Source organism: Anser cygnoides, chromosome 1 (assembly GCF_040182565.1).
Source record: "Anser cygnoides isolate HZ-2024a breed goose chromosome 1, Taihu_goose_T2T_genome, whole genome shotgun sequence".
Taxonomy (NCBI): domain Eukaryota; kingdom Metazoa; phylum Chordata; class Aves; order Anseriformes; family Anatidae; genus Anser; species Anser cygnoides.
Window position 1 is genome coordinate 112,439,743 of NC_089873.1, and position 18,732 is coordinate 112,458,474.

The 18,732-nt window shown below is 42.0% G+C and overlaps 1 protein-coding gene across 16 annotated transcripts in view; it reads right to left on the reverse strand.

Moving 5' to 3' along the window:
* Positions 1-2,522: 2,522 nt before the first annotated feature.
* The window catches only part of TIAM1 (TIAM Rac1 associated GEF 1), a 176,327-nt gene continuing 160,117 nt past the window's right edge, over positions 2,523-18,732 (reverse strand). For all 16 annotated transcript variants that reach the window (XM_066977962.1, XM_066977952.1, XM_066977958.1 and 13 more), the window contains 11 exons: positions 18,436-18,504; positions 17,982-18,107; positions 15,778-15,886; positions 13,492-13,671; positions 13,243-13,361; positions 11,329-11,437; positions 9,779-9,837; positions 8,710-8,812; positions 7,884-7,971; positions 6,830-7,002; positions 2,523-4,907 (listed from right to left, as the gene is read on the reverse strand). In XM_066977962.1, coding sequence (XP_066834063.1) covers positions 4,423-4,907; positions 6,830-7,002; positions 7,884-7,971; positions 8,710-8,812; positions 9,779-9,837; positions 11,329-11,437; positions 13,243-13,361; positions 13,492-13,671; positions 15,778-15,886; positions 17,982-18,107; positions 18,436-18,504 — 1,620 coding nt within the window. In that variant the 3' untranslated portion in view covers positions 2,523-4,422. The remainder of the gene's footprint in view (positions 4,908-6,829; positions 7,003-7,883; positions 7,972-8,709; positions 8,813-9,778; positions 9,838-11,328; positions 11,438-13,242; positions 13,362-13,491; positions 13,672-15,777; positions 15,887-17,981; positions 18,108-18,435; positions 18,505-18,732) is intronic.

Consider the following 18,732-nt stretch of genomic DNA (forward strand, 5'->3'; position numbering starts at 1 on the left):
CCTCTTGACTTGGCTCACCCCCAAAGTAAATCTGTATGCCTGGCATTTACAATGGAAGACTGTCACCAAGCTTTATCTCCTAAGAATTTGTCCACTACATTTCATCACAGTATTTTCATTTTTGTTACAAAATTCTAGATCACAGAATCACAGAATGGTTTGGGCTGGAAGGGACCTTAAAGCCCATCCAGTTCCAACCCCCTGCCATGTGCAGGGACACCTCCCACCAGACCAGGCTGCCCAAAGCCCCTTCCAGCCTGGCCTTGAGCACCTCCAGGGATGGGGCATCCACAGCTTCTCTGGGCAGCCTGTGCCAGTGATAGATACATTTTGCCATTTGTTCCTCACATTGGGGGGGGGGGGGGGGGGGGGGAGGCAACTTTTTCTGTGTGGCAGGCTGAGGAGGGGTGCATAAGACAGAGCAGGTGGGAAGAGCCCTCAGCAAGGTTTCCAGTCCAGCCTCCTGCCCAAAGCAGGGCCAGCCCTGGGATCAGACAAGGCTGTCAAGACTTTCTCCACACAGTTCTTGAAAAAGCCCAAGGAGGGAGCCTGCACTAGTGCTATGGGCAGCCTGCTCTCGTTTCCGGAGCAGGGGCATATTCATATTCCCCCGAGGTTACGTACAGTCAGCATCACCTGTAACATCCGTTCATGGAGGTGAACAGCTGCAAAAGCCGTGGATTTGTTTTGAAGGTCACATGGAAAATATATCATCCCTTTCCTGTTACTAAATTGATTGTGAACAGAGAACTGAAAGGAGAAAGCCAGCCAGATACCGCAGTATTAGTGTATTCCCGGATGTACACAATGGACAAACAATCCCACGCTCCCTTTGCCGTCAGTATAACTTTCTTCATCTTTGTTACTCTGCCACAAGACGTGATTCCTTACTACTTCTGATTACTTCCTTACATTAATGAAACGGAAACATCACCCAGCCTGATGGATAAACAGCCTTCTGCAACCGTTTCACTGGTACCACGGGCTTGCTACGTGACCTTGTGCGTACTCCTCTACCTGCCTTCATTTGTCAGGCTTAAAATGGGAGCAACTTACCCAGGCCCTACGGCTACTGTAAGATTTTATTACTGCAAAAAGCTACTCAAGCTCGTGACCATGTATGACACAGGGGTGATATGTATTACTAACAGGATGTGGCCAAAGGAAAAGAGAAACAGAAGCAATCTTTCACAGAGTTTCTTTCCTCTCCTTACCTCCCCAACAATGACGGGCCTCAGGAGGCTTCCAAAATTCTGGACTAGATTTGTTCAGCAGCACTGACACGCTGACAGTCTTCAGTCAACATGCAGGGCAGCTCTTGTAATTGAAAAGATTAAAAAGAGAACTCTACTGTTCAACAGTTTCTCAGCAATTGTTAAGAATAAAATTAAAGGGAAAGGAAAGCAAGCTGCAAAGAAGCTTACGACATCAGGAGTGGGAACAGGAGCTGCGGGGGAGGCAGCACTGCTGTCCCCACGATTATCTGGCCGCATTTCAGCTAGCAGCACACAGGCAGCAGGGTCACATCCTCAGTGTGTTAGCTGCAGAGACAGCCACCTCAGAAACAAGATATTCCCTGTGCTGTTCTGAGGCTGGTGCAAGCAAAGCATGTCTTTGAGGAGGCCTAGAGAAGACAACAAACTGTCGAAAAAGAGTTAAGAGCAGCACTTCCCGCATAACTGGTTGCGGATATAGTAAAGAAAATGGCAACTCTCATGTCTGTAAGACATGAGCTGAGCCCTACCCACCCACATTAAGCCTGCACAGTTCAGACCTCACGTCTTTCCTAAGCTACAGAGGCTGGCAGGTGGGAATACAAGAGCTACACTGAAGCTTTACACTTTCCACCTATCAAACCCTCTGTGTAAGGCTTGATACGAGATAAATTAGCCACATAATACTAATTTTTGATGCAAGGCGTGATGTTATTGCAGTGGGACGAGCTCTTTGTATACAGTCTGAAAGCTGTAGTCAGTTGCTGGAAATACTGCAGTAGCCAGTAAAAACTAAACCATGGAGAAAATGAACACTTGAACACAGCCAAACACATCACACATTAAAAGAGAGGTTATGGCTTTTAAAATAGAAGTTCATACTTGTTCACATTTGTTCTCAGGTAAACTCACAAACAAGCATTAACATGCTTTTCACTCTTGTTTCGTCAGAAGATGATGAAGTTTCACACATTTTAGGAAAAGTGTTGATAGTTAAACTTGAATACATTATTTTAAAAGTCAGTGCTCCCACTAAAGGAATTTTTTTGTTTTGTTACAGACTACACAAAAAGCAGAGCTGAGGGCTCTGCTGAAAGCTGCAACCAGATGAGCCTGTTCCAAGGGGACACCCACACAGGACCCAGAGCGCACAGCACCATGGCTGGAAACCTGAACAATAGGGACTCTCCTACAGGCTGCTAAAGCAGGGAGAGTGATCCTGACAGCTTCATCTGTCCTAAGACATGCTTCCTGCTTGCCTTCACCGAGAAGGACCTCTGTCTCAGAGCACATATGTACACATACCACTTTTTTTTTCCTCCAGTATTTTATTTCTGACAGGCATTTACAACGTTCCATTCATAGAACTAAAAACATAAAAATAGACCTTCTTTCAGCTTATAAAAGAAATATATAAGAACCTTTGACATAGACATGTCATGACATTATGTACAAGAACAACGGTACCTTTCCAGTACCAGCCTTCCAGTATTCCAGAACTGACTGTATTCCGCTGGGTACAGCACAGGACAGCTAAAACCTCTGCTTTTCTAGTATGCTGGGACACAACTGACAGGTAGATGATATAAAACAATGGCGTGATAATACAAAAGGTATAGAAACCTTTCTAAAGCTTTTACGAAAAGAAATGAGAGGATAGCAAAAAGTTAAAGAGAGAAAGCTATCGTAAGAACAAGTATAGTGCACCAGAAACCAGAAGTGGGTGGGGGGCAAGGCAGGAATGCTAGCTGGGACACAAAGACAGTGATGGATTTCGGGGGGAATAATTTTCATTATGTTTTAAAATATAGTCAGAGTGGATTTTATAAAATATAATCCTAAAGCTATTATAAAATTTCAGGTTTTCAAAGTACCTACTAATGTGTCAAACATCAATAGATACCAAAAAAAGAAAACTTCATATAATCTTTTTTTTTTTTCCATAGGTGAAACTGAAATGGGAAAAGCTATATAAATCTTTTAAAAAAAAGTGCTATTTTGTGTTTTGTATTTGGAAGTTACTTAAAAACCTTTTTAGTCACATTTTACCCTGTTTTAGATGCTTAAATAAAAGATTTAAAATGCTAAAGAGGTTTGCTTGTTTAGAAGTCACTCATATTCTATTGCAGTGGAAAAGCTTTTATAAAGGAATGAAAATACACTAGTTTCACCCACAGCAGGAGAGTGGATGAGGTCAGTTTTTTGGCCATGAATTCCCTGTCCCCTATGCCCAAACTGTCAGAGAAAGCAGACCAAACGAATCCATGATGTTGCTGCACTAGCTCCAGCAAGGTTACACCATAGATCGGTTTGTTCCACTACAATTCGGTCATGCCATTTTATTCTTTTTATTATCTAACTAAACTCCAGTCTCAAACATATACAGTAATCCTTTTCCTGAAGAAAGTTATACCTAAATAAGAGTTTCCAGTTCATATTTTAATATAAAAACCACCTTTCCTAACCCTCTGCAAAAAGCTAGCCTCGTATCCTAGACGTGGAGCTAAGCTAACACTGTAAAATTATTATCCCTTTGTGCCCCTGCATCTCAGGTAAAATACAAAAAAATATTTCTTCAAGTGTTAAATTCGGGTCTCTTAAGAGAGTTTGGCATCTTTATAACATTATGCAAAACTAGAGCTTCCAACATTGACATTAAATTAGACCAGCCACAGACCGAGAGGACTTAACACAACATAAATCCCAAACCTTTCCTCACACATCCCTAAAATACATGTATATTCTCTTACATTTAAAGAGGGAAAAGTAGTAAGAATACTGCAACTGTACACGTTAAAAAGGCAGTTTCCTCATTAAGGAGATGAACCTACGGTTGATGCTTTACGGTTATAAAACCCTTTCTTTGTTGTGCTATTGTATAAGCTAGTTTGCTGCACGTAGGTTAAGACATCCAGAGTAATTTGTTTTCCAGTGATGTTCTCCCCACACTTAATTTCAGCCCCTGATTATGTTAGAATAAATAAGAGTGTGAAAGCCCTTGGTAACGTAAGACAGGACCTTAAGCTTACTCCGTTCCAAGTTTTGAGCGTTTTACAGTTGCCTAGAGTGTGGCCGCATGGCTTTGGACCAATTCAGCTGCCGAAATGGTGTGTGCAAGTGTGCAATCTACGGGGATCGGCTCTTGGCGGTGTGCCGGGGGCGGGCAGGACAGGGAGACCTACGCATCCAGGCGGGGAAGGGGACCAGTTTAGAGCTCCGTGTTCAGTTTCCTGCTGGGAACAAAGTCTTCACGCCTAACCCAGATGACCTCCTCGCCGTGGCCCTCCACGTCGCCGTTGATGCCGGTCAAGGCTGCTTGCTTCTTCAGCTGGGTCATCCTGGAGGCGTGCGTGTCCATGGCCGGGCGCGCGCGGTCTCCCCGGCACGGCTGGCTGCTCGTGATGGAGGCTGCCTGCAGCCGCTCCCGGAGCTCTCGGTCGGCCACGGCACCTCTCACGGCCTCGCAGTACTCGTCGTCATCGCTGAGGATGTCCGTTTCCTTGATGTCCTCCTGCTCCTCATACTGAGCAAGGTCAAACTGTTCCTCTACCCAGCGGTCAGTGTCCCCACTGTGCGTGGGCTGCTGGGGCTCTTTTTCAGGGCTGCTCGTGAAGACGGCATCTGAGTCAATGGTAAACCTGTTTCGGGCCAGCCGCCGCCTCCTCCTCCCAAGAGACTTGCTTGGGGCTGACACTGTGCACACACAAAGATAAAACCCCAGAGGCTTTTTACACATGGTACAACTCTCTTTAAAAAGTTAGTCTTCCAAGGGCCCTTTATTTAACACCGCTAGGCACAAACCAGGCAGACTCCCAAGAATGACCTAGTCATTCAGCATCCTCCCTGCAGGCAAGTCATACTTCACTCAGCTCCTCGGCACAGGTCTCTCTCCAGCTGAAAAAGGAGTTTCTGCTACTCAGATCCACAGTTGGGATAATGGCCCACAATTACTGTTCCTCCTAAGCGGTAGGCAGCCAGCCAGCACAAAGTGCATCTGTTCAGCTCAGCTTCTCAGGAGCAGCTCCCTGCTGTCAGTACACAGCAAACCTCAACTAGCCTTACACGTCGATATGGGAAATTGCTTTGTCTTGGCTAAGAGCAACATTATAGGTTTCCAAGTAGCTACCTCGGTACTGAAGGTGCTGGCGTTGTTGCTTTATTTATGGGGAAGTTTCCTATCCAGGTTCTGCTACTCCCTTCCACACTTTCACCTTACTAGGGAGGAAAAAACAAGAAAAACAAAGAAATCTTTCAGAAGTTCCTTATGCAGCATCAGCTGGTCTGCTAGCTTTTGCAACTGGCCCAATTAGCAAATTCACATCTTCTGTGTTGGAACATTTTCGTAAGAGGCTTATGAGACAAAGCAGGGGATGAATCCTGCAGCCAAAGGACCTGCAGGCATTCCAGCACTTTATTTGTGCACACAGGTAGCTCCATCACAAGCAGGTGAACTCCAAGGTTATAGTTTGTCTCCCTCCACTAAACAGTGCCTTAGCACTTGCAGTTTTTATTCATTGAACTCTAGCAGCTTGAGGGGAGAGGGTTACATTTTAATATCCCTGACCCTCAAAACATGCACCAAGTTCAACAGTTGCAAGTCTTAAAATCTCCAGACTTTTCCCTATAGTTAATTGCAGCAGAATTCATCATGCAAATGCACTGCCAAGCCAAACTAAAATAAGTTTTGGCATCTACACATCAACCCCACAGGCTGATTGAAGAAGCACTGTGGTAAAACAGATGCATTTTGGTCCTCCTCTGAATATTCTTTCTTACTATTTTAAGTGCCTCTGAGGCTGATGGCTAGCATCACCTCAAGTTAGAAGCCGTGCTGCAAATGTTATTGGTCTGGCCAGCCTATTACAGAAGAGGAACAGAAAGCCTGGTTGTCTACATTGCTGGATCTAATGAGCAGAAAAAAAACAGACCAGAACAAAACACGCAGCAGTGCTGAGTATTTTTCAGTTGGAAGCAAGTGTTTCTTCCCTCCATCATCTAGTGTTCTGAAAGTGAAACCTGCTTTTCCCTGGGATTTTCTCATTGCTTTTGCCTGAAGTCAACCGAAAAGGAAAATCCGTGGTTTAGGACAGACCATTACAAAAATAATAGCATCAAGTGCATGCCTCTCAAAGTGCGAGATGTACATGCCCTTTAGCAATAGAGCTGAAAAGGCTAAAAATGGAGGACATACAAAGCTGTCTCTCCAAACCATATCACGCACAAGAAAAATCAGCTCCCCGAAGTGAATTTTAGTTAAAAGTGCTAGAGTTAGCTTGAAAACTCTATACATGCTTTTGTTTAAGAAATATGCAGCGGGCTTCTGTTTTGTTCAGCTGAAACCCATTTCCAGATTAAAGTGCACAGCCAATTGGTATTGACAGAAATCCTGTTTCTTCCTCCCATGCCAGAAGGACTTCTCTGAAGCTGAACCTTGAGTGCAAAGCAAGGTAAACAGAGGCAATTTAAGGCTCTCGAGGAGGTGAAGCATGGAAAAACAGCAGTTTTTACATACACAGGAGAGAATGCCAATCCTAGTACACAAGTATCAGATAACAACACGTCCTACAATGGTGCTGGGGTTACTGGGATCTTGAAAGTCTGTAGCCCTACAGTACCTGCCCTGTTCATGGCTGGCCTTGCACCTTTTAGAGCACACAATCTTTTTCCACCAAAAGGAACATATTGCTGGGATGAGGGCAAACTTTCGGTTTTAAGAAGCTGTCTTCTGTGTTTATCCCGCAGAATCGAATGCACTGCCTTCAGAAAGTCCTTCCTGTGTTCTGGTGAACTGAAAAACAGGTGAAAATACAAGGGGCAGAGTTACCTCTTGCAAACTGCTGAAAGCTCACTGTAAATAAGTGAAATAATAATTAGTACTGTAATTTAAAACTGAAGACTGACTGGCATACATTTCCCCAGAGAAGATTTAAATTGAATCAGTATTTTCAAGGCAAAGCTAACTATACTAAAGTACATAAAGCTAACTATTACTGTAGTAATTGCAACAGACATCCAAGGAAATAAATATTCTGTATGTTAACAAAACGTTTAGCCATTCACTCCTCAAGCCTTCCTTTTCCCTCCAATACTAACCACAAACTTTGCTTTCTCTGATAAACATCAAATTGATCTATAGTGATTAATTCAATCTCAGTTTGTCTCCCCTAATCACACACCAAGAAGTAGTCCTGCAAATCTTTACTACCTAGTAGTGGGAATTGGCTTGATATCAGCTCCATTGGACTCTGGCAACCTTGTGTACCAAGTTCTGATTTGAAGCCTAAAACACGTCAGGGCAACCACCATGACAAAGACAGACAAAATTAATTTAAGAAAAGGGTAACGCCCCAGGAACAGGGGTTGGAACTTGTTGGCATGGAAGGTCAGCTAAACAAGACACACAAACGTCTACGTAGCATAATGCTGGAGTTGAATTGGATGTAAATTTGTGAAAGTTGTAATAAGGACATTCCCACACGTGTGCAAGGCTGATCAGATCTGTGCCTTTATCTTAATAGACTTTATGAAACTCTGCCTGCCAGAAATGAGGTTCTAACGCCCTCTGCTCACTTCCCCACCAGCTGTTCCCAGACTGCCTTAAACAAATGACAAAGGCAAGCTGGGATGCAGAGATGCAGCTGCCATTGGAAAATTTGGAAACACACTTACCTACAGCAAAGGTGAAACGTTCTTTCTGGCCTGCCTTCAGACTCAGATTTAACATGGACAATCTCACATACAGAATTGGTCTCTGCATCTGCAACGAAAAGTAAATAGCATTTCATACATCAGGTTCTCATCGTAAACCTCAGTAACAATATTTATTCCGTTACCCTAAAAAATGGTTTAAGACTGTCTGAGACAGCAAATTATACACTGAAAATAATATTAATTTATGGATGAAAGGCAGCAGTGGGAAAGTGGCCAATGAAACAACAGACATGAACTGGCCAAAATCTAGTAGAACTTCATATTCAGTCACTCAGTCCTATAAAATATGGGGGAAAAAACAGTTCTTTGGATATTTCATATAGTATTGCCACATTTTACAGGCGTAACTTTTACACACAGCTACATCCTATGTTCCTTCTACTTTCACTTATGTGGAAGAACAGGAGCATATGTTAAAAAAATCTCAGTTTTAAACAGTAACTTTCACATGAAGCCATCTACCACAAGAAAAATAATTCACTAGCCCTATTTTCTCACAGTTGCAAGATTTCCTTCAAGACTCTAAAAGAGGAACAAAACAAACCAGAGTTGGCAATAACTATGTCCTGTTTTTCCAGGACCTTGACTGCCTTCAAAAAAGTACTGACAAGGCAGAGATACAGAATTTGAGCTTCTGCCCCCTTCTTTTCTCTCCAGGGCAATTAGATTCCTTTCTCAGGTCCCCAAAGCTGCATACACACGTACTAAGGAGAAACACCGATCAGTGAACATCTCCAAAACAAACATTAAAAAGACTGCCAAATTCACGCAGCTGGAACATTACCTGCACTTGCCAATGCTCGAACCTGCAGTGCTTCCAGAGGTATCATGTGACGAAAGCGGAACGGATCCCAGTCTTCATAAATTGAAGCTCTATGTGATCCTCCCTGGAAGAATTTCAAAATACCCTTAAGAAATGAGATACCTTAGGATATTCAGACACCAAGGTCTCCATTGCTTTGCACTAAAAGTGTCCAGCTAGAGACCTGTTGCAATTCTTTTCTTACTACAACTTCTTAGTAACCAGCAGCACTGAAATGCCTGTCTACGAAGATCTTGCTAAATTCCAGACAAAAGCAACCATTAGTCCGATCAACTCTTATCAATACATTCAAAATTTTTTTTGCAACTAATCCTGCATTCTCACCTCCAACTGCACACATACTTAGGAACATGCATTTGTTTTGCTTTGGTCACTCCAAGCTTATTTTATGTCCAGTTGACCTTAGAAGACGAGTATTTCAAATAATACTTTTGGTTTATGCCACATGTGGGAATCAAAGTGTTTCCTGTAATACTATAAACTGTGTTCCCTGTTGTAGCAAGCCATACGTTCACTGTCAAGCTTAGCTTTAACTTCTAATTGTAGATTCCAGTAGGATCCACTGATACATAGTGTAGGCATATCTAGTTCAGCTGAGAGCAGCCAGCACTTGCTTAGTTGCATGCTATATTTGAAGAAACTAATAGCCAGAACTGAAGCAAAGACATTGTGCTTCACCAAGAAAGTCAGACGTCTCTCATGTTTGATTCATATGCACTGATCGAAGAGCCAAATACAAGAGACATGCTCAAGGTGGTACCTTGTTTTATGGAAGTCCACTCCACAGCATACAATGGATGTCGCAGGCAACATGAATAACCCAGCAGGGAGCAAAGGATGAACTAAACAAACACTTGCAAAGCACTGAACAGTAGGCCACTCAGAATTACCCAAATCCTCAGTTGTGTGGCAGAGGACAAGGATCACATATGCAAAAGCACACTCTCACACCATAGCTTTAGGGAAAGTAAATATTGATCTTAGAACTACAAACGTACACAGCATCACAGAAATAGTTCATGCAACTTACAAGTTTCTTCTTCTGCTTCGAACCATCCTTATACACAAGGACCACAGCTGTTTTGAACACTGGAGAAGAAAGTTAAAAAACAAAAGCCATGTAGTCAATAAGGTTGGGAATGGGTATCCTACACACCCAAGCTCACAGACCTTTCAACTCCTCAGACAGCCCTCAGCTGAGTCAGGGAGGGAAGGCAGGAGTAATCCTGCCAAAAAAAAAACTAAACAGCTTTTAGCACGCAAACACAAGTTTCAAATGACTTGAAGTAACCTAAGAGTTGCCAGTTATTTGAACAACTGTTCAAAATCCAATAGTTCTATTAAAAGATAATTAAAAAGAAGTCTACCTCAGACAAATGAGCAGCATCCAACTACATGCTGCCAGTCATCAGGTGAGACCACACACAGGCAGAATTTGAAATCTGAACCACTCCCAGGTGGGGAAGAGTGGCCTATACTGAATTAAGAAGTGAACAACACTTGTAGACAGAGGTGCAATTTGATTCTCTATTATCATGTAACATCCACATGGAGTCTGAATTTGTCTTTCAAGACTCTGGTTTTCCTCATGTTCTCTTTTGAGAAAGGTCAAACATGCCCCTTGTTTTAGGATTGAATTGCAAGAACACTTAATTTTGGACTTAATTTTATGAAACTAGTGTAAAGCTGTTTGGAGTACTTAAAAGTTGCTGCACATTCCTAGCATCTTTTGTGAGGCTCCTCAGTTTCAAGGCATAACTGGGCAGTTTCCCAGCTTACAGCAAAGCACTCAATATTTGTGTGTTCTTCAGAGCAAAACTGAAAAATTCTTCATTCATAAGCTGTTTGGTATAAATCAAAAGCCACTTGCCTTCTAACCAGCATAGCTTGCTGAAAATAGCAACATAAAAGCTCATTGTGTGAAGAAGTTTAGGAACAAATAAAGAAAATCTAGCACACACTACTTAACTTCGCTCAAAGTAACAAATGCATATTTTGCCAATATAAGTGCTCCTGTACCTTTCCAAAGAACCATGGTTTGATACAGTGGAAAGACCTTGAAATCTATGCCAATAGCAGTTTCAATTTCTCTTTTGGCCACCCAAGATACAGTTCTTGGAGGAAGACAGATCACTCCAAGACTCTCTGGGAGTCCTGGCTTCGCTTTAAGACCACTAAAATTTAGATGCTCGGGCTCTTTTTGGCAAAAGGCATGGAGAGAAAAGGCAGAGCCTCTTCAAGCCCCAACCTTGTCCAACAGGATGTGAAGCAGTTAGATGGCATACATCAGACTACTGAAATGTATCTTCTCAGATACAAATACCTTTCTGCATAGCTCTCAATTTATAGCCTTGGATACGAGTTTAAGAAACTCTTTCACTATTATAGCAGTCATCTCCAGATTATTCACCAGATTTAGATCAACACAAAACAGAATTTGACCATTACAAAGAGACAAATACAGTTTTAAGTTCCAGCCAACCTTGCAGAAGGCAATGCTCAACTACCTTCAACAAATATCTGCTAAGGCACATTATACACTCTTTTACACATCTGAAATGAAATTACTAGGATACAAACCAAATGCTGCCAGCTCAGGTTCCTTCTTCCATTTCCCTAGTGAAGCAGGAGGATTAAGCCATATCACGGTATTATGCAAGAGCAAGTCCCCCATAGAAAGGTCTGCAACCTGCCAATCACAAACATATGCACAAAGACAGAATGTGTTTCAGTTCAAAGTTTTTTTCAGTTCAAGAAAACTTTCCTGGACTTGATTCTTAAATAAACAAACAACACAAGTAAATTTTTGGAATAAGATATTCAACCAGATGACTGCATGTATGTGCAAACAGACTCTGACAGTTGGCATTAGATGCATCTAAATCTTTAATTGGTGGGCATAGATTGGGAGAAGACAGACTGAGAGCCTAGCTCTCACAATTTTATAAGAAGTCAGGGCTTGCAAAAAAAAAAAAACAAAGGAGCAGAAAAGCCACACTGGATGTTTTCCTTATGTTTTTCTGCTCCTTTCTCCATCTTCTCCTTTACAAGTTTCTTGCTATTTTGTTCAAACATTTAAGCATAACCCCATCACACACACACAATTTGGGGTATAGTTCAAAGACAGCACCAGGTGAAGCAGTCACAGCAGCTTCCTCCCCCCCAACAGTTGCCATGGTTCTTGATTTTTCCCAAAGTTTCACCTGAGGAAGACATATTGCTGGTAATGGACTAATAAATGAGTTCAGAATGACTGTTGGGAGACGCATCCTAATGTCACTGCAGCAACCAGATCTTTCATGTTGACTTCTGATCTCCCAAAGTCACAAGTCAAGGGCTATCCCCAGTCTAGAGGCCATCTTACACAATTTCTCCCCCCCTTCTCTCCATGAAGTCTGCCTTTTGCAAAAGGATACCACAGAGAGCACCAGCAGAACAATCTGAACTCTCCCTGACAACAAGAGCAAACACTAAGATGTATTTGTTGTCTCCTCTCCCAAATGAACTCCAAGCCACAAATGCTCCCCCAACAGAAGTCCTGACATGCTTTCTCCAATCCTTCTTGCCAGCATCAGCAAAGGTTTGGCAAAGGCACCTGATCTCTGCCCTCTACCCTCCATGTGCTTCTCCCCAAAGAAGATGGTGCCCAAGACACACCCCCAAAACTTCCCCAAGACTCAATCCCAGTCCCCTCTGTGTCCTGTATTTACCCAGTGACTCTTAGGCTTGATCTTCTTCCCAATTGTTGGCAAAACCCCACTACCATTACTTCATATGGTCATGTCTCTCCAGCCTTCACCCATATCGCTGCTCACATCAGCTCTTCAGCACATCTCCCCATCTTTCTCAAGTCTCCCCTGACCTTGCCCATTACTGCCACCACTCTCCTTCACTGCACTGATGGACTGTGAGCCTACATTTTAATCAGTAAATGAGAAGTCCAGGTCTCAGTTTGAATCTTCAAGACATCTTCCACAGGTTTCTGAGATGGTCTCCAAAGGCTGAGCCACATTCAACCTTCACATGTTTCAGTATGCGCTCTGTGAGTTCTAGACCAAAGCCCATATATCAAGCCTACTAACAGTTCCTAAAAGGGGAACAGTAGTTTCTCACACACTGGATCTCACACTTTGATATCTTTAAAGTGATTAAAGACTTAAGTACAGACTTGCCTCAGCACATCAGACCGCTAAGATTGGTAGGGTGAGATTGTTTGTGTGCAATGAGGAGAGCCAAGACAGACAAAAAAGTAAACTACATGTTGGGCTGGGATTTTGGCCAAAGCACAACCTTCAAAGAGAACTAACCCACTTCTTTACATTGGTCCCACTCACTGAACTGTACATGGAGAAGCAGTTTTTGAATTGGATTGGAATTTACCTGTTTGCACCAGGACCTACTGAAGTGACACAACAGGAAAGGTAAGTATTTGATAAAATTTAACATTCATGATACAGAATATCAGCCTATGTCTTCTAAATTTGATCATGTTACCTCCTTTTTTTCCCCCGTTTGTTCTGCTATGAGTTGGTCAAACACCGCCCCATATTCTTCATGGATTTTCTGCATTTCATTAATGTGGCTGGCAACTTTGTTCATTGTTTTTATGGCCACTAGAAGAGAGAGAGAACGCGGAAAAGAAAAAAGGTATTTTTAAACCTCTGAGAGGAAGGGTAGGAGAAGGGCTTAGAATTTAAACAAGGAAGTTTAAACAGGGAAGAGGAATGTAATTTAGGTCCTTACCATCAAGGTGATAATGTTCTTCACTGTCTACATCGGTCAGAGCAAAGAGCTCCTTCAGCAGGAGAGGGTATTTCAGTATCCGCTGGATGGGTTTGATGAGGTAAGACTCTAGCGTGGAGGAGTGCTGCCGTCTGGGGTTCTGAGCATCCAAAAATGCCTTGAAAGCAGTGTCCGTCTTGGCTAGAAGATTAACATGAAGCTACTGGGTAAACTGGAAATAACAACAGCTGCCCCAATAAAGTGATCGTTCCAGCTTTAAATTCATTTATCCATAGACATTTTGCAAGGAACTATAGATTTATCAGATCCACATTACTGGATTTATGCACTTCATGTTTTGTGCTACTGACACTTCACCACAGAGATTCTATTTAGGATTTAATATCAAGCACCTACACACTGTACCAAAATACACAGTTTTTGATTTCACTATGCATGGTATTTCTGGCCCTGCAACTATTTTAGAGAAGCATAAATTCTTTCAATCACCTGCTTCCTTAAAGAAAAGGCTCAATCGGATATTTGTAAGAAGTCACAGTAATCATGAGTCTAGTCTGACAGGTATACACATAATATTGGCAAGTCTGATTTTTTTTTTTTAATATCATTAAACATTAAAATGCAATACTAAACAACAACAATAAATAAATCAAGAGCTAGTAAGGAGGCAGTAATTTATACATCTTATTTTGAGAGCGCAGGCAGACTGAGTACCTGATTGCTATCATCTTTTTTACCTTACTGCTACTGAATTTCTAGAAATACTATTCCCCCTGTTGCTCCTCCTACTAGGACATAAATTTGTACAGGGAGGGGAGCACAGATAAGGTGGCAGTTTTAGACACACAAGTTATTCAGTGCAGAAATAATTCCCCACAACTTATTTAATTGGAGCCACATTCCCTGCTCAGGTTGGGTGGTTTTCTTTTTTGTTTGTTTTTTGCTTCGTCCCTCAGACAGTCACCCACTTTAATAAGGCAACTTCAATTTCAAATCGAAAAGTCACCTGTACCTCAGCTCAGGACCCTAAATTACACTTAAAATACACTCCAAGGCTTTTAAAGAGATTTATATCTCTGGAATCAAATATGAAGTTCTGTTTGTGTTATAATTCAAGCTCAACCATTTTTCATTTATAAAAATGGTCAGCAATGTACAAAAAAACAAATCACCGGAACTACCTAGTTTATGCCCTTAACATTAAAGTGAAACAGATGCCAAAAGAAAGCATGAATGTGATAGCAACTTATCATTAATTCATGTATTCCACAGAGCTGCCAACTATTCTTTGCAGCACAGTAAATGAAAGTTTACAGGAAGATATGGAAAAAACTGCACTGCAAAAAATGAACAACCCAACCAACAACCCACAAAAACCTTTGTATTGACAGACATCCAGATGTCTGGATATCTCCTCCCTTAACGGCAGAGCTCCTACAAATGGAACCATCTGTTTATGTAACATCTCAGCCAGAAATGAATTGCATGAGGCATTGCTAGCTAGCTCTAAGAGATTAACAGTTTTATAGGACAAAAACCATCACTCCGAGGCAAGGGGGCCGGCGAGCACTTATATGCCAAACCGCAGTTCATTCCTCTCCAACTCAGCAAGCCAAGCTCTGCTAGGAATTTGTACGTGTAAATTTCTCAGGCAAATTGGATCGAAGGCAAGAAGAGGAAGAGAGGGGAAAGAGAGCACAGCGAAGTTAAAACATTTAGACAGCTTCCATATAACAGTCTCCCAAGGTCGTCTTTTCCTAGCAGCTGTCAGCATTCAACCACATTTGCTGGAGCTTCAATGGGATTATGACAAGCATGGATTCACTGCACATACCCTAAGAGGAACCAGAGGTCATCACCACTTCTGGTTCCAAAATACAGTGATCAATTAGCGCAGGCCACATTGCCTGTTTATGAAGACTTTTCATTCCCCACATGACTGAAGAGAAACTGGATGTGTTGGGGGAGAATAAATAAGAGAGGAAAAACTGCATTCAAAGTTAACCACCTCTTGTAACGAGGTGCTCGGGTATCATCACATCAGTGGTGGTCTAAGAACACCCATGGCATGGAGCACCCTGTGAGCCTGTCAGGCCAGATAGGCTTATTTCCCCACCACTGCAAGGACTCCTGTACACGTGCCCCCACCCCTCCATCACAAATCTCTCCACGTGGTCTCTGGTGCACAGTAGACACATTTCATCATCCCCACAGTAGCCCAAGACAACCCAAACCAACGTGCTGCTGCCACCTCTCTCTCTGGTCTGACCAGCACACCGCTCTTACCTTTCACCAGAACTTTGGGGACTTTTGTGTGGCTGGCGCAGAAGGCACTGTACAGCTTGAAACGGTCAGCGTAGTAGAGGAAGGATCCGCCCAAGGAAAATAACACTTTCTAGGATTAAAAAAGAAAGGAAAAAGAGCATAGAATGGGTTTTTCCTCTGACCTGTATAATGGGGTAGAAGCATAGGGGAATAGGAGAGAAGCGTGGGTAGGATGGAGCATTTCCATTTACCTTTCAGATGACAGACACTGCATTTTTAGAGTATTTTCACACTATCTAGCAGAAAACAGGACCGGCCTTGGTGCCTGAGTCCAGCCTTGATACAGGCTACATTGTTAACATAATTATCTGTGTTCCCAGTCAGGCTGATCTGGAGACCCATCCGCTAACAGGGAGATAGGTTCACAGCTCCACAACTGTGTTTAAATGCCTGAGCTTAAAACCTTCTGTTTAAATAATGGCCATAGACCCTAGGAAGGACTGGATGTATCCGACTTTGCAGTGGATCAGACATTGAGGAACTGCAAGCAAGACTAGCATCCCTCTGCACAAACACAGCAAGGCCCCTACTCTGCTGAAAAAGAGTTTGTGTTATGGACCAAACACAATCCTTCCCTCAGACGACTGCCTTTGGCTCCACTACCCTCCAAGGAATAAGACAGAGTGGGATGGAAGGGAATGTGATAACATACAGGCAGCTTGCCTACAGTCGGCTGAAGGAAAAACTACAGAACTGAAAGCAAACCCCAAAGTCCTGTTTTGCACGCTGCTTTCAGATTATGCCCATAGGACAGAAGTGAAAATTAAGCTGATACACATTTTTGTAAAGAGATGGAAGAAGCAGTACTCAGAACACAGAGTTCTCTCCATAAGGAGGATTTTCCCAATTTCTCTCTTAAAGGTCCAAGCAGTAACTACAGAGGCTTCTACCACTAAAAAAATGTATTTGCATTCCCCATTAAGGGCATGTGTCCTACAAAACAAAAGTGGTGTTCTAGTTAGGACAGCAGCATTCAGGATTGATGTTGATTTTAAAAGAACACCTGACAGCAAAAATTGCATGCACACAAACTTCTTTCGGTAGTTCTTCCAGGGCTATACGTTAGCTGAAGAGCAATCCCAATGGAATTATTATTATTCATCAAGACATCCTGCCCCCTGCCAAGGTGAGTTGTCAAAGCATGGGTAAAATTCCCCATAGACTAAGCACTATATTAGCTACTTGCCATAAATTCAGTACATAACTACAGAAGACATAAAACAATTTCTACTTCCACAATTTCATACATATATACATGTATATGGAAAATAAACGTCACAGAATGGCTTGGGTTGGAAGGGACCTTAAAGATCATCCAATTCCAATCCCCCTGCCACGGGTAGAGATGCCACACACTAGATCAGGCTGCCCAGGGCCTTGTCCAACCTTATCTTGAACACCTCCAGGGATGGAGCATCCACAGCTTCTCTGGGCAAGAAGTTCCAGTATCTCACCACCCTCTGAGTGAAGAATTTCCTCCTCCCCTCTTTTAGTTTCAAACCATTCCCCCTTGTCCTGTCATTATCTGACTGAGCAAAAAGTTGCTCTCCATCTTTTGTATAAGCCCCTTTAAGTATTTAAAAGCTGAATTGAAAAAAAATAAATACATACATAGGAGAAAAAATATACATATATATTTTTAATGAAGTATATATGCCTTTAGTTTACACTTCTACCTTTCACACACGGGTGCTGATACTCAGAAGTACTTGCTGTATAGTTCTGTTACGCACAAAAAAACTAGATGCAGAACTCAATTTATGTTCTGAACCATAGCCCTAATGGGTTTCTGAACTATTACATTAGGCTTGTCAGAACAAAGATTTTATGTAATATTCCATTTCTAGATCCTCCTTACAGCTCGAGACAAGAAATCTCACAGAAGGGCAAGAATAGCATCTCAAAGCACATGGTGTGACATATTCCTAGTGCTCCATACAGTTAAATGTAACATGAAGTACAATCAATCACAGTGGGATGTTCTTCAAACACTCCCAGTATTAGCTCACAATTAGTCTCAAGTGTATAGATGTAAGTTTTCACAGGCAGACTGACAGTCGACAAGACTACTATAATGAAGCGTGTCAGAGGACAGTTTCTGGGATATTTCATCATTACGTACAACATCAAAATGTAAGTCTACTCTGAATGTAAATAATGATTACCTTAAATTGCTCAACTTTCTCAAGCTTTTCCAGGTCTGGAACCAGCCTTACTCCATCTTCAAGAGTTTTCAGGAATTCTACCTGGAATGCTACCATTTCAGTCAGATTCCCAAAGAGAACATCCAGCTAATAAGAGAAAAAAAAGAAAGCAACATGCTCAAAGTATCACTGTTAAGATCACTTTGCAGTTAAATCATGTTTTCTAGAACTTCATTAATTCTCAGTCCAGTTGCATAATGTGTGATGTCAGGGATGAAAAACACTATCCATTATTGTATAATGTGTTAAAATAAAAGCACGGCATAAAGATGCTGGTCAATCAGCTGTTTTAGGAGAAATTGAGTTCTAAATTTCTCTATAGACCTCACTGGGACTAGCAAGTCAAGTCTAGAGAAGCGGAGTGGTGTGTGCATGTAAGCTATCTAGCAAAAAGGTAAAGGAACAGTTAACATACCTCATCTGGTGTGAGGAATGTTTCTTTTTGTAGAGGCTTCAGATATCTCTCCATCAGACAGTTTAAGTCCTGAAAATTCAGAAAAAGATTCCCATGTTGGTTTCTTGAACTGCTTCTGAATATTTATCGAAGTGGCTAAGACCACAGTTTTCCAAGCCTATGGATGTTTCCTCCACACACATACAACAAGAGTCAAATTTCACAGAATTTACAACTGTGTAAAAGGAAACATCTACATAGTTACCCACAAAATCATGGATCACATGGAACATTGTTCTTCTGCATATCAAAGTTATT